The following is a 24409-nucleotide window of genomic DNA, read 5'->3' as shown; positions in this document are numbered from 1 at the left end:
AGGGTTCTAAGGCTAGGTTATGCTCTATCCCCTGTGAGGGTGACAGGCTCTTTGGATCTTCCCTCAACTATATACTTGAAAAAGCCTCAGACAAAAAGAAGGGTTTTCCAGCTCCTCAACGCCCCCTCTTTTTTCGTAGATACCAGGGTAAAAGGCAAAAGGGTAGGCAGTATGATAGAAGGGAAAAGGATAAATTTCCTAAGAAATCCGGAGGTTTCCTTTTTAAATCCCAAGATCAAAGACCCAAAGATCAGCAATGACGCCGAACCCCAGGTAGGGGGAAGATTATCTCTCTTTCTCCCAGCCTGGAACATAACAAAACATAACCAAGAACGGCTGGATCCTGGGAGGGATTGGAGAGGGGTTCCGGCTGGAGCTTCTGACCCATTCCCGGGATTCGTTCATACTGACAGATTGACTAGGATCTAGTCAAGAGACAGGCCTTAGAGTCAGAGGTCCTGCTGCTTCTGCAAAAAGGGGTGGTTGTCCCGGTTCCGCAGGCAGAAAGGGGCAGGGTTTTTTACTCCCCCTTTTTTTTTGTGAAAAAACCCAATGGCTCCTTCCGGGTAATCCTAAACCTGAAGAAATTAAACAGATTCCTCAGCTACAAGAAATTCCGCATGGAGACCATAAGGTCGGCCATAGATCTCCTATCAAAGGATTGCTGGATGGCGACTCTGGACTTAGAGGACGCGTACTACCACGTGCCAATCCATGTGTCCTCCCAAAAATATTTGAGGACAGCAGTCTGGGTTCAGGGGGAATGTCTGCACCTGCAATACAGAGCCCTGCCTTTTGGGGTTTCTCAAGCCCCCAGAATCTTCACAAAAGTGATTGCGGAAGTAGCCTCCTTTCTAAGGTTGTCAGGGGTTCCGTTGCTGCCATATTTAGACGACTTCCTGTTTATTTCTCAGACCAAGGAAGGCTTGATTCAAAACATCGAGGTTTCCTGCGCCCTGTTAAAGAGCTTGGGCTGGAAAATAAATTGGGAAAAGTCTTGCCTAACACCATCTCAGAATTGTGTATTTTTAGGCATCCTTTTAGACTCCCGAGTAGAAAAGTCCTTCCTCCTGTCCGCCAAGATATTCTCCATCAGGGAGCATGTTTGGGATCTTTTCAGATCCTACCTCTGCTCGTTCAGGAGGGCAATGGTGGTGCTGGGCCACCTGACAGCAACCTTTCCAGCGGTCCTATATGCGCAGGCCCACACAAGGAAGCTACAATCATGCATCCTGTGCCAATTGGACGGCCGCAAGCAGTCGTTGGACCGGATTTTCCACTTATCTGCAGAGGCGAGAGTGTCTCTTCTTTGGTGGACGGTGACAGAGAATCTCTCAGCTGGAGTACCATGGTCCTTTCAGGATCCGATAGTATTAACAACAGACGCCAGCCCGTGGGGTTGGGGGGCCCACTCGGAGAACAAAGGTTGGCAAGGGAGGTGGGATTTGAATATCAGGAAAGCCACCTCAAACTTCAAAGAACTAAAAGCAGTAGAAATGGCCTTAAAAGCGATAGCTCCGGACATATCCTTCAGGAACATAATTCTATACTCGGACAACTTGACAACAGTGGCATACATCAACCATCAAGGCGGAACAAGGGTACCTTCTCTGGCAACACTCTGTCACCAGATCTTTCAGTTAGCGGAACAGAAACATCTATCCCTGTCGGCAGTCCACATAAAGGGGAAAGAGAACATAGCCGATTTTCTGAGTCGCACCCAGCTAAAACAGGGAGACTGGTGCCTAAACCCAGAGGTCTTCTCCCAGTTAACGCAGAAATTCGGCCTATTTGCCTCCAGAAAAAACAGGAAAGTGGAAAGGTTCTTCTCCATAAATCGTCTGGACGATCCAACAGCTTTAGACGGATTAGCACAGAACTGGTCTCAGGAGGAGGGTTATGCCTTCCCTCCTTTTTCCCTAATTCCGCAGGTCCTAAAAAAAGTCCAGAGGGAGAAAGCGACAATTACCCTAGTGGCCCCAGTGTGGCCGAAGAGGTCCTGGTACTCCTGCCTCCTAGACCTAGCAATAGCCCCCCCTTGGATACTGCCCCCCCCCCCCCCCTTGGATACTGCCCCCTCGGGAGGATCTATTATATCAAGGCCCGATCCTGCATCCCAATCCAGAAATTTTGCATCTGGCAGCATGGAGGCTGAGAGGGAGATTTGGTTAGGTCGGGGTCTGTCCCAATCTGTAGTATCCACCATGTTGGGAAGTAGGAAAGCCACCACAGCCAGAAAATATAATAAAATCTGGGAAGTCTTTTCCTCCTTTCTAGGGATCAATCCTGACCCCTTCTCTCCTCCAAATGTCTCTAGGGTCCTAGACTTTTTACAAGCTAGCTTGTATAAGGGGCTTAGGGCTTCCACCCTAAGAGTACATGTGGCAGCCTTGAGTTACTTCTTCGATTCCCAGCTGCCCCTGCACCCTTGGGTTAAAAGGTTTGTCAGCAGCCTCCAGGATCCGCCCTTCTATAAGACCCTTGTCCCCTCCTTGGGACCTAAACACGGTCTTGACGGCCCTGTCACAGAAACCTTTTGAGCCCTTGTCAGACATACCCATAGACATGCTCTCCTTTAAGATGTCCTTTTTACTGGCCATTACTTCAGCTAGGAGGATCTCAGAGATACAAGCTTTCTCAGCCTTTCCTCCTTATACCCAGGTCTTGGACGACAAAGTTATTATTAGGCCTCTCCCGTCCTTCCAGCCAAAGGTGGTTTCGGACTTCCATAGAAGTCAGGATGTTGTCCTTCCATCCTTTTGCCCTAATCCCTCTAATAGTTTAGAAAGGGAGTATCATTGCCTGGACGTCAAAAGATGTCTGCTTGCTTATTTGGAGTCTACCTCGGCTTGGAGGTTGGAAGAAAACCTCCTTATTCAGTTTTGGGGTAGGAATAAGGGGCGGAAAGTGTCCACGGCGGTTATTGCTAGATGGGTTAAAAGGGCCATTTCCGAAGCCTATTTAGCGCAGGGTCTCTCGCCCCCTTCAGGGTTTGGAGCCCATTCCACCCGAGCGGTAGCTACGTCCTGGGCCGAAAAGGCGGATGCCTCCCTGGCCCAAATTTGTAGAGCAGCAACTTGGAGCTCTCAACATACTTTTTTAAAGCATTACAGGCTCCAACTTCACACGGATTCCGCCTTTGGTAGGAAGGTGCTTCAGGCGGTTGTCCCCCCCTAGTTTCTCATTAAAAGTCTATCTCGCATGGGGTGCCGTCATGGGTGAGGGGAAAACAACATTGCTTACCGGTAATTGTTTTTCTCGATACCCATGACGGCACCCCCAAAATGTTTCCCTTCCCTTAAAAAAAAAAAAGAGAGTTTCTCTCTTGAGTATTGAAGAGATATAATGTACCGTATTGGATCTCTCTCTCTCTCTTTCTTACGTGTATTCACCTCTGGAGTCCTGTTTATTACTATCACTGGTGCTTGGTGGGGGGTGTGAACCTTTTATCTTCTCAGGTTTCCTGTCCCGGATGGGAGGTCCCTGGTCGCATGGGGTGCAGTCATGGGTATCGAGTTTTTATGCTGATAAGCAATGTTAATTATGCTAAGAAGCAGTTATTGATCAAAGCATAGCATGTGGATGAGCGATCCAGGTTCTCTTACTCTTTTTTTTTTTAAATCTTTTCTGTTAACCAGAAAAATGTATCAACCACTGAAGGATCTCAATTTTTGTATCTCCTTTTTAGATGTTAAATATCCTGGAAGCATTTGTTCGAAGAATGGATTATACATACCTCAAAATGGATGGCACTACAACTGTTGCATCACGACAACCTCTTATCACAAAGTTTAATGAGGTAGTTGGAATTTTTTTTTCCTTTTTTCCCTAAACTAGCTTTTAAGTAATTTTGTGTACATATAATGTTGTATGCAAATGTAGAGTCAAATTCACATGATTAGCTTTTGCGTTGTTATCAGCCTGATTATGTGTCTTACAGGACTCCTTGATCTTTGTATTCCTTCTTACAACCAGAGTTGGAGGTCTTGGTGTGAATCTCACTGGAGCCAATAGAGTTGTCATCTATGATCCTGACTGGAATCCCAGCACAGATACACAAGTAGGTTGGATTTAAGGAGAGAATTTCTGGGTTTGAAGTTTGTGTCAGACGCATAATTGCTTTAAGGCCCCATTCACATGGCTGTATTTTTGGTCCGCAGCCAATCCACATCTGTTTATTTCAGTGGGCGGGAAAATATGGGATGCACACTGGCGGAATCTGTGTTTTGCATACCACAAAACAGACACGTTGCGCATGAGTCCTTATAATACAGTATAATTTTAATTGTTCATTTCCAGGCTCGAGAGAGGGCATGGAGAATTGGTCAAAAGAAACAAGTCACTGTTTACAGGCTGCTCACTGCAGGAACTATAGAAGAAAAGATTTATCACAGGTACTGACTATAAATGAGCTATTTACTGCAGAGTGGGAACTGCTGCTACACTGTTCGGTATGCTAAGGTGGCGGCTCGTGGCCGCAGGAGTGACTTTGTATTTCAAGGACCGCAAGCAAAGTTGTATCTGGGTGCAAGAAGAGCTTAAAGGGGTTGTCCGGGATTAGGGACCATTGTTTAATAGTGTTGCACATACACACACTTTGCATACACCCATGTCCTACCTTTTCAGCATGTTTCTAAGTACCCTTTTTACCAAAAACCTTTATGGCAGGAAGTAACTGATTTCTTTCAGTCAGTGACGTACCGGGTCCCTTGCAGAGGAGGAAAGCTTCCTCTTCCGCTGCTCAGGGAGCCCGGTGACGTCACTGACAGCCTAATTAATTATTCAAAAGTCTAGGAGGGGCAGTAACTCTCCTGGCCAAGATTGCGCTAAGCTCCGCCCCTCCAGTCCGGTGACGTCAAAGTGAAATAAAGTGCCTCCCCTAAAATGCTCCACTCCTTTCTGCCCCCATTGTCCCATATATAACAAATGCCCCTTCCCCCCCCCCCCCCCCCCATGCGTCTGCTCCTTGTGGTGCAGATATTGATAGCAGCGGCTCAGGAACGGAGCCGCTGCCATCAGCAGAGAGCGTTAGCTGTAACTGTAACAGCTAACACTCTAACAGGTGCGCGGCATCCAGATCCATGTGGTTGAGAAGGAGGGAGCTCCCTCTCTCTACCATCGCGCCCCTGCTGCTGCGATTGCAGCGGCCGATCGTTGCCATGGCAACCGGACGCCTAACAAAGGCGTCCTGGTTGCTATGGACCTAAGGCTAATCAGACCCTGATGTCTGATTAGCCTTAGTCAGGGCTCCAGATGGCGACCAAAATGTGCCACCAATGAAGAAAACTGAGCTGTAATACAAATACGGGAGGCGGGTGCCGGAATCACATAGCCTGCACCCGACCTCTGTGACAGGGAGCTGCGATCAGCTGCAGTTGAGTTAACCCTTCAGGTGCGGTACCTGAGGGGTTAACTGTCGCTGATCGCAGCTCCCTGTCACAGAGGTCTGGTGTCGGCTATTTGAATCCGGCACCCGCCTCCTGTATTTGTATAAGAAACAGTGTGCCCCCCCCAACACCCCAGTATAAGAAACATTGGTAGCACAGTGTGCCCCCCCCCCCCCAACACCCCAGTATAAGAAACATTGGTGGCACAGTGTGCCCCCCCAACGACCCAGTATAAGAAACATTGGTGGCTCAGTGGGAAGTGCCAATGAGGGTTAAAAAAAATTAACTCACCTCCTCCAGTTGATCGCGTAGCTGCCGGTCTCCTGTTCATTCTTCAGGACCTGTGGTGACTTCACTGAGCTCATCACATGGTCCATTACCATGGTGATGGATCATGTGATGTATCATGTGATGAGCACAGTGATGTCACTACAGGTCCTTTGCCAGGTCCCGAAGAAAGTACAGGAGACGATCTATTGGAGGAGGTGAGTTAATTTATTTATTTTTTTTTATTTTTTTTTTATTTTTTTTAACCCTCATTGGCACTGCCCACTGTGCCACCAATGTTCATTATACTGAGGGGGGACACACTGTGCCACCAATGTTCATTATATTGAGGGGGGGCTCACTGTGCCACCAATGTTCATTATATTGAGGGGGGGCTCACTGTGCCACCAATGTTCATTATATTGAGGGGGGGGGGGGCACTGTGCCACCAATGTTCATAATGTTGAGGGGGGGCCCACTGTGCCACCAATGTTCATTATATTGAGGGGGGGGGGGGCACTGTGCCACCAATGTTCATAATGTTGAGGGGGGGCCCACTGTGCCACCAATGTTCATTATATTGAGGGGGGACGCACTGTGCCACCAATGTTCATTATATTGAGGGGGGGCGCACTGTGCCACCAATGTTCATTATATTGAGGGGGGCTCACTGCGCCACCAATGTTCATTATATTGAGGGGGGACGCACTGTGCCACCAATGTTCATTATATTGAGGGGGGACGCACTGCGCCACCAATGTTCATTATATTGAGGGGGGACGCACTGCGCCACCAATGCTTATTATATTGAGGGGGGCGCACTGCGCCACCAATGCTTATTATATTGAGGGGGGGCGCACTGCGCCACCAATGTTATTATATTGAGGGGGGGCGCACTGCGCCACCAATGTTCATTATATTGAGGGGGGCTCACTGCGCCACCAATGTTTATTATATTGAGGGGGGGCGCACTGCGCCACCAATGTTCATTATATTGAGGGGGGACGCACTGTGCCACCAATGTTCATTATATTGAGGGGGGACGCACTGCGCCACCAATGTTCATTATATTGAGGGGGGACGCACTGCGCCACCAATGCTTATTATATTGAGGGGGGGCGCACTGCGCCACCAATGCTTATTATATTGAGGGGGGGCGCACTGCGCCACCAATGTTTATTATATTGAGGAGGGGCGCACTGCGCCACCAATGCTTATTATATTGAGGGGGGCTCACTGCGCCACCAATGTTTATTATATTGAGGGGGGGCGCACTGCGCCACCAATGCTTATTATATTGAGGGGGGGCGCACTGCGCCACCAATGTTTATTATATTGAGGAGGGGTGCACTGCGCCACCAATGCTTATTATATTGAGGGGGGGCGCACTGCGCCACCAATGTTTATTATATTGAGGAGGGGTGCACTGCGCCACCAATGCTTATTATATTGAGGGGGGCTCACTGCGCCACCAATGTTTATTATATTGAGGGGGGGCGCACTGCGCCACCAATGCTTATTATATTGAGGGGGGCTCACTGCGCCACCAATGTTTATTATATTGAGGGGGGGCGCACTGCGCCACCAATGCTTATTATATTGAGGGGGGGCGCACTGCGCCACCAATGTTTATTATATTGAGGAGGGGCGCACTGCGCCACCAATGCTTATTATATTGAGGGGGGGGCGCACCCCTTTACAAAATTTGAATTAGAAATAAAATTAAAATTGTCTTTTATCCGTTCATTTATTACATAAAAAAAATTAAATGAATAAAAAAACCTACACATATTTGGTATTGCCTTGTCCGTAACAACCGGCTCCATAAATATATCACATTAGCACCTTAAAAAAATATCATAAAAACTGTTTTAAAAAAAAAGCCTTTTTTTTTTACCTAACATCACATAAATTGCAACAACAAGCGTTTAAAAAGGCGCATGTCCCCCAAAATAGTACTAATCAAACCGTCACCTCAACCCGCAAAAAATGAATCCCTAAGGCTACTTTCACACTAGCGTTCGGAGTGGGTCCGTCTGATGTTTCATCAGACGGATCCGCTCCTATAATGCAGACGTTTGCATCCGTTCTGAACGGATCCACTCATATTAATGGAGACGGTGGCTCCGTTCAGAACGGATCCGTCTGCATTATAACTTAGAAAAATTTCTAAGTGTGAAAGTAGCCTGAGCGGATCCGTTCAGACTTTACATTGAAAGTCAATGGGGGACGGATCCGCTTGAAGATTGAGCCATATGGTGTCATCTTCAAGCGGATCCGTCCCCATTGACTTACATTGTAAGTCGGAACGGATCCGCTCGCCTCCGCACGGCCAGGCGGACACCCGAACGCTTTCTGTGGGAGCGTGGCCCTTATAGTGTGACACTGTCAGCGATGTTTATGGATAGATGTGGGAGCGTGGCCTTTATAGTTTGTTGCAGTCTGCTATCCCTAATGTTGTATACCATGAGTAACTAGCACAAGCATAAAAATGATCTACCATTGTGGAAAGATGGAGCTGCTCCCTGTGTATTAGTTCACTGTCTGCAAACACTGAGCACATGAAGTGCAAGAGACAGAGCAAGGAGCAGTTTATGTAAAAGGTGGGCGGATCTATGGAGGAGGCTGAATATGGAGGAGGGGGGGCAGGTGATCTTACACTGTAGAAACCAGGAGCTGCTGATCTGCACTGGGAGCCACAATGCACTGCAGCAGGAAGTGATGGCATACATAAACAGATATGTACACAGTCTGCTGGGGACTGTAGGAGCCATGCAGCAGTGCAAAAGCTACCTAAAAACATCTTAGGAAGATAGATTTGGCTACTAACAGTGAGTAAGCAGTTTAAAAAAAAAAAAATTTGATCCCGGACAACCCCTTTAATGCTTAGAGGACCGGGGGATTTTTCAGTTTTTGCATATAGCTTTACATTTTTTAAATATTAAGACCGAAATAAAAATGTATTATTGCAATGGGTTCCCTATTTTGTATCGATTTATTTGATATATAACATGTATAGGTTTGAGTGAGCAGGGTGACTATGGCGATGGTTTCCATTTTTATTATTTGTTTTGTTTTTTTTACGGTCATTACCGGCATTCTGGCAACTGATCCTGAATTTTGGACGGAGATAATACCGCAGCATGCTGCAGTATTTCCTCCGTCCAAAACGCCGTTCAGTGACTGAACTGAAGACATCCTGATGCATCCTGAACGTCTTTCTCTCCATTCAGAATGCATGGGGATAAACAGATCAGTTATTTTCCGGTATTGAGCCTCTAGGACGGAACTCAGTGCCGGAAAAGAAAACGCTAGTGTGAAAGTACCCTAAGTCTCATTGTGTAGCATCCTGTCTTCTTTTAACAACAGTCTGTAAGCGTCTGGGAAGTGTGGAGACCAGTTGCTGGAGAGGAATTTTGTCCTATTGTTGTATGATAAAGTATTCTAGTTGCTCAGCAGTCCTGGGTCTCCTTTGCAGGATTTTCTGTTATATAATGGGCCAAATTTGTATTAATTTTTTACTGCTGAAAGGTCTTCCGGCAGGCTAGTTCAGCATCCGGACTTATCTTGCTAAAATGTGCAAGGATTTCTCTGAAAGAGACATTTGGATCAGTGGATATGTTGTTCTAAAACCTCTATATACTGTTCGGCATTGATAGTGCTTTAAAAATACTTGTGAATCTCTGTAATTTCAAATATAGCAGGAGGAATATACTTTCTTATAAATAAATAAAAATTGCATATTTATTTAACCGCCTCCGGACCGCCTAACGCAGATGTGCGGTCTGGAGGCGGCAGCCCTGCGCACAGTGACGCATATACGCGTCATCTCGCGAGGGCCGAGATTTCCTGTGAACGCGCGCACAGGAACGGAAGGTAAGCGAGTGGATCTCCAGCCTGCCAGCGGCGATCGCTCGCTGGCAGGCTGGAGATGTGATTTTTTTTTTTTAACCCCTAACAGGTATATTAGACGGTGTTTTGATAACAGCGTCTAATATACCTGCTACCTGGTCCTCTGGTGGTCCCTTTTGTTTGGATCGACCACCAGAGGACACAGGTAGCTCAGTAAAGTCGCACCAAACACCACACTACACTAAACACCCCCCCCCCCCCCGTCACTTTTTAACCCCTTATGAACCCATGATCACCCCATATAAACTCCCTGATCACCCCCCTGTCAGGCTCCGTTCAGACGTCCGTATGATTTTTACGGATACATGGATCGGATCCGCAAAACACATACGGACGCCTGAATGGAGCCTTACAGGGGGGTGATCAATGACAGGCGGGTGATGACCCATATACACTCCCTGATCACCCCCTGTCATTGATCACCCCCTGTCATTGATCACCCCCCTGTAAGGCTCCATTCAGACGTCCGCATGTGTTTTGCGGATCCGATCCATGTATCCATGGATCTGTAAAAATCATATGGACGTCTGAATGGACCCTTACCAGGGGGGTGATCAATGACAGGGGGGTGATCACCCATATACACTCCCTGATCACCCCCTGTCATTGATCACCTTCTGTCATTGATCACCCCCCTGTAAGGCTCCATTCAGACGTCCGCATGTGTTTTGCGGATCCGATCCATGTATCCATGGATCCGTAAAAATCATATGGACGTCTGAATGGAGCCTTACAGGGGGGTGATCAATGACAGGGGGGTGATCACCCATATACACTCCCTGATCACCCCCTGTCATTGATCACCCCCTGTCATTGATCACCCCCCTGTAAGGCTCCATTCAGACGTCCGCATGTGTTTTGCGGATCCGATCCATGTATCCATGGATCTGTAAAAATCATATGGACGTCTGAATGGACCCTTACCAGGGGGGTGATCAGGGAGTCTATATGGATGATCACCCCCCTGTCATTGATCACCCCCCTGTCATTGATCACCCCCCTGTAAGGCTCCATTCAGACATTTTTTTGGCCCAAGTTAGCGGAAATATATAATTTTTTTTTTGTTCGTTTTTTCTTACTAAGTCTCATATTCCACTAACTTGTGTCAAAAAATAAAATCTCACATGAACTCACCATACCCCTCACGGAATCCAAATGCGTAAATTTTTTTAGACATTTATATTCCAGACGACTTCTCACGCTTTAGGGCCCCTAAAAAGCCAGGGCAGTATAAATACCCCACATGTGACCCCATTTCGGAAAGAAAACACCCCAAGGTATTCGCTGAGGGGCATATTGAGTCCATGAAAGATTGAAATTTTTGTCCTAAGTTAGCGGAAAGTGAGAAAAATATCTTGGTCAAATGCCAACTTTGTATAAAAAAAATTGAAAAGTTGTCTTTTGCCAAGATATTTCTCTCACCCAGCATGGGTATATGTAAAATGACACCCCAAAACACATTCCCCAACTTCTCCTGATTACGGCGATACCAGATGTGTGACACTTTTTTGCAGCCAAGGTGGGCAAAGGGGCACATATTCCAAAGTGCACCTTTCGGATTTCGCAGGCCATTCTTTACACATTTTGATTGCAAAGTACTTCTCACACATTTGGGCCCCTAAATTGCCAGGGCAGTATAACTACCCCACAAGTGACCCCATTTTGGAAAGAAGACCCAAGGTATTCCGTGAGGGGCATGGCGAGTTCCTAGAAGTTTTTATTTTTTGTCGCAAGCTTGTGGAATATGAGACTTTGTAAGAAAAATTAAAATCATCATTTTCCGCTAACTTGTGACAAAAAATAAAAAGTTCTATGAACTCACTATGCCCATCAGCGAATACCTTAGGGTGTCTACTTTCCGAAATGGGGTCATTTGTGGGGGTTTTCTACTGTCTGGGTATTGTAGAACCTCAGGAAACATGACAGGTGCTCAGAAAGTCAGAGCTGCTTCAAAAAGCGGAAATTCACATTTTTGTACCATAGTTTGTAAACGCTATAACTTTTACCCAAACCATTTTAGTTTTTGCCCAAATTTTTATCATAGACATGTAGAACAATAAATTTAGCGAAAAATTTATATATAGATGTCGTTTTTTTTGCTAAATTTTACAGCTGAAAGTGAAAAATGTCATTTTTTTTGCAAAAATATAGTTAAATTTCGATTAATAACAAAAAAAATAAAATGTCAGCAGCAATGAAATACCACCAAATGAAAGCTCTATTAGTGAGAAGAAAAGGAGGTAAAATTCATTTGGGTGGTAAGTTGCATGACCGAGCAATAAATGGTGAAAGTAGTGTAGTACAGAAGTGTAAAAAGTAGCCTGGTCATTAAGGGGGTTTTAGCTAGCGGGGTTGAAGTGGTTAAGAAGAGACATCTTTTTGAAGTTTGTAATATGCTTTACAGGAAAATATCAGTATTGTTCAGAATTGTGTTTGAAGCTTAGATGTTAATGTCTTGTTGTCCCATCCCTTAATGCCTCTGTCTCACTGACAACTTCATACTTAAAGGATAACTGTCACACTTAGACCCTAATTTAAATTTTCATATATGTAGTTACTAATAACATGATATTCCAGAATCAGTTACTATTAGACCGACTTACCCCATATTTAACCTCCTCAGGACCGCCGTACGCAGATTTGCGTCTTTGCGGCAGTCCTGTTGCTCAGGGTGGACGCGCCGGTGCGTCCTCTCGCGAGACGCAAGATTTCGAGCAAAGCCGGCCCGCGCATGCGCATCGTGGGCTGGCAAAATTTGAAAAGACAAGTTTGTCATCAACCTGCCAGCCAATGATCGTCGCTGGCAGGTTGATGATTTTTAAAAAAACGAACCAGAAGCCAGTTAACACATCATATTTGTAAATATGATGTGTTAAATGGCTTCTCTGCTGGTCCTTTTGGTCGGTTGGTTCCAGCAGAGGAGCACACATCACTGTGAGTACCCACCAACACCACACTTAGCCCCCAGATCACCCTCCATCACCCCAATTAACCCCTTGATTGCCCCTGTCAATCACCTAGTGAAAGGGAAAAAACTGTCACATTTTTTTTCACTGGTATTGACTTACAGTTTTAGGATAGTTTAAGTCCCTTGGTTAGGTAGTTAGCGATCGTTTAGCGCCCAGCCCACCGCACCGCAGTCACTTATTCGCTGATCAGCGTATCGCTAATCAGCATTTGTACTTTTATATCTGTAAGTGATCAAAACTGATCACAGTCAGATCTATAATTGTATTAGTGTCACCTTAGCTCGCTCCTCACCCAAAACGCAGTGTTTGCCCGCCCCGCAGCAGTGACAATTTTTTTTTTTGTTTTTTGATCACTGCACAATCATTTTACAAGCGCTGCGGCGATAAAAAAAAATCAGTTTTGATATTTTTTATCAACCGCAGCGGCCTCCGGTACTTCGCTATCCTCCCATTTGTAAGACAGGCTTGCTTTTTTTCTTGGGTAGTCTCAGGGAATACCCCTAAATTTAGTCCAAATGTCAAACAGGGGGTATTCTTCTGAAAAGGCCTACAGGCTTCTGACCCAGTCGGATGAGGAATGGGAACCCTCATCTGACGAATCTAGCGGGTCAGAATTTGAACCTGTAGAAAGCAGTGGCAGTCTGACCCAAAGTTCGGACGAGGTTGAGGTCCCTGATGGCACCAGGCGTACCCGGCCCCTTGTTTCTAGATCACAGGTTGCGCAGGATCCGTTTCAAGGGCAGCAGAGATGGGCTGGCGCTGGCGGATTACGTGGTGAGGCATACACCAGCAGAGCCCCTAGAGTCCCTGAGGTGCTGGCAAACCCTGATTGGCAGCCCCCAACTTCAGCCGCACCAGTAGTTCCCCCTTTCACCTCCCAGTCTGGAGTTCGGGTTGAGACAGCTCAGATCGGTTCTGCCCTGGGATTTTTTGAGCTGTTCTTGACTGCGGAGCTCTTGGACTTAGTCGTGGCAGAAACAAATCGGTATGCCACTCAATTTATAGCCGCCAACCCGGGAACCTCTTATGCCCAGTCTTTCCGGTGGAAACCAGTCCAAGTTTCCGAATTAAAAAAATTTCTGGGCCTTCTCCGGAACATGGGTCTAACCAAAAAGCATGAATTGCGGTCATATTGGTCCACGAACCCGTTTCATCACATGCCCACGTTCTCTGCTGCTATGTCCAGGACACGTTTTGAGACCATCCTGCGTTTCCTGCACTTTAGCGACAACACCACCTCCCGTCCCAGATGCCACCCAGCTTTTGACCGGCTCCACAAAATTCGGCCCCTCATAGACCACTTCAACCAGAAATTTGCAGATTTGTATACCCCTGAGCAAAACCTCTGCATAGACGAGTCCCTTATACATTTTACCGGGCGCCTTGGCTTCAAACAATACATCCCAAGCAAGCGCGCCAGGTATTGGGTCAAATTGTATAAGCTCTGTGAAAGGGCCACAGGCTATACCCACAAATTTCGGATCTATGAGGGAAAAGATCAAACCCTGGAGCCGGTCGGTTGCCCTGACTACCTGGGGAGCAGTGGGAAGACAGTCTGGGACTTGCTGTCACCCTTATTTGGCAAGCGGTACCATCTTTATGTGGACAATTTTTACACAAGTGAGCCCCTCTTCAGGCATTTGTTCCTAGAACAGATTGGCTGCTGTGGCACCGCGCGACCTGGTCGCCGGGGCTTCCCCCCCAATGGCTCGTTACCACCCGTCTTGCAAGGGGGGGAGAGGGCTGCCTTGTGTAACGAAGAACTGCTTGCAGTGAAATGGAGAGACAAGCGTGACATTTACATGCTCTCCTCCATTCACGCAGACACGACAATCCAAATTGAACGAGCAACCAGTGTAATTGAAAAGCCCCTCTGTGTCCACGACTATAATGCGCTCATGGGAGGGGTGGACTTCAATGACCAGATGTTGGCTCCCTATTTAGTTTCCCGACGCACCAGACGCTGGTATAAGAAGGTGTCTGTATATTTGATTCAATTGGCTGCATATAATAGTTTTGTTCTCTACAGTAAGGCTGGGAGAACAGGATCCTTCCTCAAATTTCAGGAAGAGATCATCGCGAACATCCTGTATCCAGGAGCTTCCGTGGCCCCAACCACCAGTGTAGTGAGCCGTCTACACGAGCGACATTTCCCCAGTGTCGTTGCTGGTACTTAAAACCGACCGCCACCCCGAAAAAAATGTTGTGTCTGTAGCAGGAGTGGAATATGGTGTGACACACGCTATTTCTGTCCTGACTGCCCTGACCACCTTGACCTATGCTTTGGAGAGTGTTTCCGGAAGTACCACACACAGGTACACTTAGCATAGGGATTGCATCTCACAGGACAGGCACACAGGGCTCTTAGGGCCCTTTCACTCACAGCTGCTGCAAACCTCTCCTTTCACCTGGGATAAAGTGCATAATGTACTTCGCCACATCTTTGGGCGCTTTGCGCTTTGCACATTGTCCCATTAGGAAGGAGAGGTTTGTCCTATAAAGGTAAAAATAAATAAAAAAATCACCGGTAAGCAAAAAAGTTCACGTTCAGTTCAAAAAGTTTAATAAAGTTTATATGTTCTGTTCTAAAGTTATTATAAAGTTAATAAAATTTATTGCGTTGCGCTGCTGTCAGATTACACAAAAGTCGGTGTATGCGACGCTGCAAGACGAGATTTCTCCTGTGCAGTAAAAGATACGTTTGCCGAGGCATATGAGCTGAGGAGGCGGCGGTGTTCATATGCTTTGGCAAACACTTTGTATATATATAAAAAAAAAAAATCCCGGCAATGATTTATTCATTCACATCGATTGATGTGAATGGAGAAATCTGGTTTGCTAGGGCATACGGGCTAAGTGGGTATGGATGTTGGGCGGAGCTCCTATGTCCTGGCAGACGCCTTTTCCCATGCGAATGAAGAAATCTGTGCCGGTCATTTTTTCTTTCAGCCCAGAGGCTGAACGGAAAAAAAATCTCATTACCTGTATGCTCAATATAAGGAGAATAGCAGAAATTCTTAATGCTGGCCATACATGTAATGATTGCGGAGACCCTCAAATGCCAGGGAGGTACAAACACCCCACAAAAAACACCATTTTGGAAAGAAGACACCCCAAGGTATTCGCTGAGGGGCATATTGAGTCCATGAAAGATTGAAATTTTGGTCTCAAGTTAGCGGAAAGGGAGATTTTGTGAGAAAAAAAAAAAAAAAATAATCAATTTCCGCTAACTTGTGCCCAAATTTTTTTTTTATATCAACTCTGCATGCCCCTCATTGAATACCTTGGGGTGTCTTCTTTCCAAAATGGGGTCACATGTGGGGTATTTATACTGCCCTGGCTTTTTAGGGGCCTTAAAGCGTGAGAAGAAGTCTGGGATCCAAATGTCTAAAAATGCCCTCCTAAAAGGAATTTGGGCCCCTTTGCGCCCCTAGGCTGCAAAAAAGCGTCACACATGTGGTATCACCGTACTCAGGAGAAGTGGGGGAATGTGTTTTGGGGTGTCATTTTACATATACCCATGCTGGATGAGAGAAATATCTTGGTCAAATGCCAACTTTGTATAAAAAAATTGGAAAAGTTGACTTTTGCTGAGATATTTATCTCACCCAGCATGGGTATATGTAAAATGACATCCCAGAACACATTCCCCAACTTCTCCTGAGTACGGCGATATCACATGTGTGACAATTTTTTGCAGCCTAGATGGGCAATTGGGCCCACATTCCAAAGAGCACCTTTCTGATTCCACAGGCCATTTTTTACACATTTTGATTTCAAACTACTTCTCACGCATTTGGGCCCCTAAAATGCCAGGGCAGTATAACTACCCCACAAGTGACCCCATTTTGGAAAGAAGACACCCCAAGGTATTTCATGATGGGCATAGTGAGTTCATGGAAGTTTTTATTTTTTGTCACATGTTAGTGGAATATGAGAGTTTGTAAGAAAAAAAAAATCATAATTTTCCGCTAACTTGTGACAAATAAATAAAAAGTTCTATGAACTCACTATGCCCATCAGCGAATACCTTAGGGTGTCTACTTTCCGAAATAGGGTCATTTGTGGGGTTTTTCTACTGTCTGAGCATTGTAGAACCTCAGGAAACATGACAGGTGCTCAGAAAGTCAGAGCTGCTTCAGAAAGTGGAAATTCACATTTTTGTACCATAGTTTTTAAACGCTATAACTTTTACCCAAACCATTTTTTTTATTTTTATCAAAGACATTTAGAACAATAAATGTAGCGAAAAAATTTATATATGGATGTCGTTATTTTTGCAAAATTTTACAACCGAAAGTGAAAAATGTCATTTTTTTGCAAAAAATCTTTAAATTTTGATTAATAACAAAAAAAGTAAAAATGTCAGCAGCAATGAAATACCACCAAATGAAAGCTCTTAGTGAGAAGAAAAGGAGGTAAAATTCATTTGGGTGGTAAGTTGCATGACCTGCACTACACTACTTTCACCGTTTATTGCTCGAAGTGTAAAAAGTGGCCTGGTCATTAAAGATGTTTCAGCTAGGGGGGCTGAGGTGGTTACGGTAATAAGATTGAGCCCTTAGCAACCAGTCTGCATAAAACTGCAATTTCACTATTCAGTTAAGATGGCCGCCACTGCCCTCACCCTGAGGCTAATTCCGCCTGCCCTCACTAGGCCCCCCCTAAAGGGTTAATCTTCTGCAGCATAAAGGGGTCCTCTTACCACAGTTGCTTTCATATATACACTGAGCAGATGGCAGATCTCCCTTCCCTGGTCTGCGCTGCTTCGACTCTGCATTGTCCCAGTTTGCTGAGTGAGGGAGCGTCTGCCAAGCGCAGGGACAGGGAGAAGTGCACACAGCCCAGGCACTGTTATCAGCTGCTGGGGAAGACCTGGCTTTAATCATTTACTTACAGTCCCTGGCTGTCAGGAATGTGACCTTGCACATAGCCTGCTTCTGCTTCCGTCCTTCAACACATAGACGGACCATGCCTAGCAACCCTATTTTAAGCACAGGTAAAAGTAGGCAGTACAGGGAACAAAAATGTGGAATTAAGGGGTAATGGAATACACAGTGAAAATTTGAAATAGGGCCACCAAGATGATATTAATCACCACAATCCAATACTCAAAAAAAAAAAAAAAGACAATTATACTTTAAAGCAGTTGTCTCAATTCAGCAAGTAACATTTATCATGTAGATAAGGTTAATACAAGGCACTTACTAATGTATTGTGATTGTCCATATTGCCTCCTTTGCAGGCTGGGTTAATTTTTCCATCATATTATACACTGCTCATTTACAATCACCCTGCAATCTATCACCCGTGGCCGTGCTTGCACAGTATAGGAAAAAGTGTCGGCCGCTCTGGTGGCTGAGACCGCAGGAGCGCACTTAGGCTGGTGCTTTTTCCTATAGTGTGCGAGCACGAACTCCACTGATTGCAGGGTGGTTGTAACCATGGATACAAGCAGTGTCAGTGCTCCAGACTAAAAAAATATCAAGGAGCCTAACCTGAGAAATTTAAGAGCCAAATAAAAAATTTTGTTGCCAAATTTAAAATGCATATAAAATAGCTGGGATGCTTAGGAGCATGGGGTTTTCTAAGCTACAGCCCACGCAGTTAAAGGGGTTGTGCACTCATTTCTATGACCTGTCAGACTAGCCAGATTTGCGTTGGTAATCCCTAGGTGCTGGGTCCTGGCTCATTCGCTTCCTCCGCTGCTTGTCTTGGGTTTCTCCATGAAAACATTTGGCTGCAGTGGCATAAAGTCAATCACTGGTCACAGCGTGAAGGGCTGATCTTCACCCAGCAGACGTCTGCAGCGTGTCTGCTGGATAAAATACTTTTTTTCTTAGAGGCAGAGCAGCGGAGGGTCAAGGCGCAAATGGTGACAAGACAACAAAGTCTTGTTGCCATTTTGTAATTCTAAGTCGCATTGGCAGCCATTTTGATCGGCTTCTGGAACAATGGCGTCTGCAAATTGCGGTTCCGCAAAACAAAACGGAAGACGTCCGTATGGCATCCGTTTTTTTGCAGATCCATTGTAATAATGTCTATGCTTGTCCGCAAAACTGACCATTTCTATCTTTTTTGCGCGACTACGTAACGGACACGGAAATGCAGAAGATTTGTTATAGAAATTTATGTAATAGAAAGGCACTTCCAATCATCTAAATGGGGTTGTTCCTTCAGCAGGTGCATAGTTTACTGCCTTCAGTTGAATGGGACAGTCACAGAAATCTGCCACGTGTGAACACACCCTTAGACACCAGAATTGCTGTAAAGGATAGCAATCAATCAGATTCACCTTTAATTTTCCAAAGTAGCTGTGAAAATGAAAGGTGGAATCTGATTGGCTACTATGGGCAACTCATCCAGTTCTACTTTACACCAGTTTGATAAATTTGTTTTTCTACAATCATAAAACCTTCATAAGGACTCATGCACACGGCCATTGTGCGCCCATTCCGTGCATTGGAAACTGCAATTTGTGGTCCCCAATGCACGGGCTAAAGCCGTGCAGCGGCTGGGACAGATCCAGACCCATTCAACTTGAATGGGTCTGTGATCCGTCCGTTCCGCAAAAAAGTAGTGTATGCTTCCGCACCGTATATCCCGTATTGCAGACCCATTCAAGTGAATGGGTCCGTGATGCAGGATGCAAACGGCCGGTGCCTGTCTATTGAGGACACGCTGTATGCGGGCCACAATACGACCACGGCCAGACAACCGCAGTGTGCATGAGCCCTAAGGCTGTATGCAGGTGTATTATGCGGCAGTGCATACATCACCGCTGAGGTACACCAAAAACTGCATGTGTCCAGCCTAAACAGTCACCCAATTATTCCACCAGACAAGAACATTTTGTGGTGTCATATCCTCTGTGCGGCAGTTGCCCATAGCAACCAGTCAGCCTGCAGCTCAGAGAACATGAACGAGTCCGGTTGGTTGCCAAAGGCAACTGCTAAGTCATCTGCTACCTGCCACAGTGAGCGCCTCACATGCAGCCATCTGGAGCTGTCGCCATCTCTGGAGTGCAAGTGATTTCGGATTTTTAGCTGCTTGTAGTTTCACAATTACCATTTGTTAAGCGTAGGTAGCAAAGGTTTTAGCTTGAGATAATCTACTTTTTTTTATGCACTTCCCATGGACCCGTGCAGTTACCGTTTAATGAAGACTGTGAAAAAGTCAGAACTTAATATGGATATCGCTATGTTTTATGGTTTATTTGTTCATTTGTCATTGATTTTCTTGAAAACTTTATGATCTACAGTTTGTAAAATGATTTGTAGAATAAAAATGTTATCTTGTCTTACTACCTGTGTAAAGTGAGGATGCTTCAGCCATGTTAATGGAGTTCATAAAATTAAGCAGCACAAATGATTATTTTTACAGCACAAATGCAGCACTAACCAACCAGCCCGGTTTTGTCTCTTTTGGCTGTTGCGTGGGAAGCTGGTGATTCGTTAAAAAAAACAAACAAAAAAAAAAATCTACTGCTATTATCTTACAAATAAAAGCAGCACAAATGTTAATTTTTACAGTACAAACCAGCACAAGCGTAGCACTAATCAACCACCCCGGTTTTGTGTCTTTTGTCTGGGGTGGGGGGCTGGGTGACCTTTCAATAAATAGTTTATAACTCGAAAACAAAAGGAGGTAGAATGGCACAAACCAGCACTAACCAACCAGCCTGGTTTCGTGTCTTTTGGTTGTGGTGGGGTGGCTGGGTGACCTTTGGTGGCCTTTCAATAAATTCTTCCTCGAAAACGAAAGGAGTAAGTAAGAATGTAGATTTAAATGGCACAAACCAGCACAAACGTAGCACTAACCAACCAGCCTGGTTTAGTGTCTTTTGGCTGTAGTTGGGGGCTGGGTGACCTTTTAAATAAATGGTTTAATAACTTGACAACTAAAGGAGATAGAATGGAGATTTAATCTACACAAATGTAGCACTAACCATCCAGAAAGTTTCATGTCTTTTTGCTGTTGTAGGGGGCTAGTGATGTAATCATCTTAAAACAAACAATTGCCATTACCTTTAAAAAATAAGCAGCACAAATTTAAATTTTTGTGGCACAAAACCGCACAAACGTAGTACTAAAGAAACACACTGGAGTTTTTGTTTGTGCCGATTGAAGGGGGGCCAGCTTCGCTCAGCTAGTTGCTTCCCAGATGTGTAAGCTGTCAATGCCATAGACATTAATGCAACTCCATAACATGTCTTTGAACTCAGAGACGGCTGTGGCTTTTCTGGATTGTGTTGACATATGGCTGCTTCTTTGCATGATACAGTTCAACACATAAAGGACCTCGCCATTTTTCACCTTAAGGACCAGGCAGTTTATTGGAAACTTAACGTGTCACTTTGTGGTGATCACTTCGGCATGCTCGAAGCCATTCTGAGATTTTCTCACGACACATTGTACTTCATGATAGTGACAAATGTTAGTCAATATAATTCACCTTAAATAATAATTAATAAAAAAATCCCAAATTTACAGAAAATTTTGAAAAATTATACATTTTTCAAAATTTTAATTTCTCTGCTTTTAAGGCAGATAGTGATACATCATAAGAGAGTTATTACCTTATATTCCCCATATGTTCACTTTCATGTTTGCATCATTTTGTAAATGTCATTTTATTTTTTAGGATCTTATAAGGCTTAGAATTTTAAAAGCAAATTTTGAACTTTTTAAGAAAATTTCCAAAACCTGCTTTTTTTCAAAGGCCACTTCAATTCTAAAGTCATTTTGTGGGGCTTACATGGTGGAAAACACCCATAAATTACCCCCATTGTAGAAACTACACCCCTCAAGTTATTCAAAACGTATTTTACTAACTTTTTTTTTTTTTTTTTTTTTTTACCCTTTAGGTGTTCCACAAGAATTAAAGGAAAAGGAGATGACATTTAGAAATTTAACTTTTTGGGCAGATTCTTCATTTTAATTCATTTTTTTCCTGTAATACCTCAAGGGTTAACAGCCAAATAAAACTCAATATTTATTACCCTGATTCTGCAGTTTACAGAAACACCCCATATGTGGTCGTAAACTGCTGTACGTGAACACGACAGAGTGCAACATTTTTGAGAGAAAAACAATCATGTTTTATGTCTCTATTTTCTGAAAGCCATATATTTTTTATTTTTTGGGCGATTGTCTTAGTTAGGGTCTCATTTTTTGCGGGTTGAGATGACTGGTACTATTTTGTGTTACATACTACTTTTTGATCGTTTAGTATTACACTTTTTGTGATGTATGGTGACAAAATAATTTATTTTTTGGCACTTCTTTTTTTATTATTTTTTAGTTACGGTGTTCACCAGACAGGTTAGGTCATGTGATATTTTTATAGAGCAGGTTGTTATGGATGCAGCAATACCTAATATGTGTGCTTTTTTTATAAATATATTTTGGTTTTAAACAATAAAAGCATTTTTGAAACAAAAAAAATATTACGAAAGCCGTATCTTTTTAGTTTTTGGGCTGATTGTCTTATATAGCGTCTCATTTTTTGCAGCATGAGATGACTAGTATTATTTTTGGGTACATATTGCTTTTTGATCGCTTGGTATTACACTTTTTAAGATGTAAGGTACTAAAAAATGGCTTTTTGGCACAGTTTTTATTTTTTTATTTTTTTACGGTGTTAACCAGACAGGTTACCTCATGTGATATTTTTATAGAACAGGTCTTTACAGACGTGGTGATAGCTAATATATCTTTATTTTATTTTATAAATTTTGGTTTTAAACAATGAAAGCATTTTTGAAACAAAATTTTTTTTGGGGGGGGGGGGGCTGATTGTCTTATTTAGGGACTCATTTTTTGCAGGATGAGATGACTGGCATTATTTTTGGGTACATATGACTTTTTGATCGCTTGGTATTACACTTTTTGTGATAAAACGTGACAAAAATTGCTTTTTAGCACCGTTTTTATGAAAAATTTTTTACAGTGTTGACCGGACGGGGTGGATCATGGGATATTTTTATAGAGCAGGTTGTTACCTAATATGTGTCTTTTTTTTGTTTTTTCTATTTTTTAAAATTTTATGTGTGTCTTATTATGGGAAAGGGGCTTTTTTGTTGTTAAAACGTACATTTTTTTTTTATTGTTAACACTTTTTTTTTTCACTTTTTTATAATTTTTTTATTTTTGTCTTACTATGGGACTTTAACATTTCAGGGTCTGATCCCAATACATCTGTATTATGCTGTGTTGAACTGTCAGTGCCTTACACTGCAAGACGCTGACAGTTGCCTAGGAGACACGGCCCTTGGGCTTCCGTAACTCCCAGTCCCGATGCCTGTGCAAGGCATTGGGGCTGCCATAGCAACCATCGGTCCCCGTCACCGCAGCACGGGGACCCGATGGGGATGTACAAGCTGCCGCAAACCAGCGTGACTGCGGTGTACAAGGGGTTGATCCGACGCCATCTGTGTTTTTGCTGATTCTGGCAGATACAGCAGGGGCCCAGTTGTCAGTATCAGCTGGGCCCCTGCTGCTGATCGCTGCAGTGCGTGTAGGGCAGCTGGTTAACCCTAGGACGAAAATGCTCGTCCTAAGCTGTTAAGTACCGGCCAGTTAGGATGAGCATTCTCGTCCTAGGTCGGCAAACTGTTAACTTAAATCTGTGTATTACATGACTAACTATGTTCATTTTTTTACATTGTTTCTGAGCCCATTCAGTGATTTCCAGTACAGATTCATGCCTGTTTTTAATGCATTGCCACCCGAGCGCTTATAAGTCATGAACATCCAATATTGACCATCAGTCTTGTCCCTTGCGCACATGGCTTTCTCCTGATTCTCTGGGTCTTGTGATGAGATTATGTACTGTAGATGCTGGAATATTAAGGGTCTTCACAATTTTTCATTGAGAACAATTTTTCTGAAAGTGTTCCACAATTTGTAGATGCAGTTTTTCAGAAGTTGGAAAAACCTCTGCGCATCTATGCCTCTCTAACATGATCATTTTATAAGCAGTTATGTAACTTAGTAGCAAATTGCCCCCCCAGCTGTTTTTATTAGTGACACTTTTGTCGTCCAGTCCCAACTTTTTTTTTAGATCCATTGCTGCTCAATTTCTAATATTTTTTTTTTTTTTTTTTCATGACATGGTAAAATGTCTCACTTTCAACATCTGATATTTGTTCTATAATCTATTGTGAACATAATGAGTTGCAAATTATTACATTTTATTTTTATTTACATGTTACACAGCGTAAAAACTTTTTCGGAATTCGGGCTGTATTTGTGGTTACACAAATATGATCTTTTGGCATACCTTCTGACATTCTGTGGTAATGTCCCAAGGCAGATTGTTTGTCAGTTCAATATTATGGCGGTCTTTTTTTGTTTAGTTCAATATAGTAAGTCCTTTTGAGGACGTCCAAATCTACCAAGGCTATAAGAACGTATAGTTCTAGTTATTGAGCCATCTCTATCCAAAATATTCCCCTTTTTATTCAACAGAATTACCTAATTCTCTTTTGAAATAGATTTAGAGGTAATACAGACATGTACCACGTTTGTGGGTGCAGTAATTTGGGAATTTGTGGCTTTAATGCTTAGAGATTGTCTGTCTGCTTTATTTATATTGATGACCTATCCTGAGGATAAGTCATCAATATCAGACTTGCGGCACTCCCACTGATAAGCTGTTTGAAAAGAAAGCTGCCCTCTTCTCTTCATTGTTTACCTGCTTGCCCTCACAACCGCAATCGTGAGCAGGTATAATTGTATCTCAGCTGTCCCATTCACTTCAATGGGACGGCTGTATAGTGTTCACATGAGTAGGAAGGAGCCATCCTATTGAAGTGAATGGGACAGCGTATGTGTAATTACACCTGCTCACTGCTGCTGTTGTGACAGCGAC

General features: G+C 44.0%; 1 protein-coding gene across 4 annotated transcripts in view; it reads left to right on the top strand.

The window, feature by feature from the left end:
- ERCC6 (ERCC excision repair 6, chromatin remodeling factor) overlaps positions 1-24409 on the top strand; it is a 241077-nt gene that overhangs the window by 156583 nt on the left and 60085 nt on the right. For all 4 annotated transcript variants that reach the window (XR_006390375.1, XM_044297289.1, XM_044297290.1 and 1 more), the window contains 3 exons: positions 3689-3799; positions 3941-4060; positions 4300-4394. Coding sequence is in view for 3 of the 4 variants with exons in the window: in XM_044297289.1 (XP_044153224.1) it covers positions 3689-3799; positions 3941-4060; positions 4300-4394 (326 nt within the window). In the remaining variant the exon portion in view is untranslated. The remainder of the gene's footprint in view (positions 1-3688; positions 3800-3940; positions 4061-4299; positions 4395-24409) is intronic.

The sequence above is a fragment of the Bufo gargarizans genome, chromosome 6 (assembly GCF_014858855.1).
Source record: "Bufo gargarizans isolate SCDJY-AF-19 chromosome 6, ASM1485885v1, whole genome shotgun sequence".
In the NCBI taxonomy this organism is placed as follows: Eukaryota; Metazoa; Chordata; class Amphibia; order Anura; family Bufonidae; genus Bufo; species Bufo gargarizans.
This window is presented reverse-complemented; position numbering and strand designations above follow the sequence as displayed.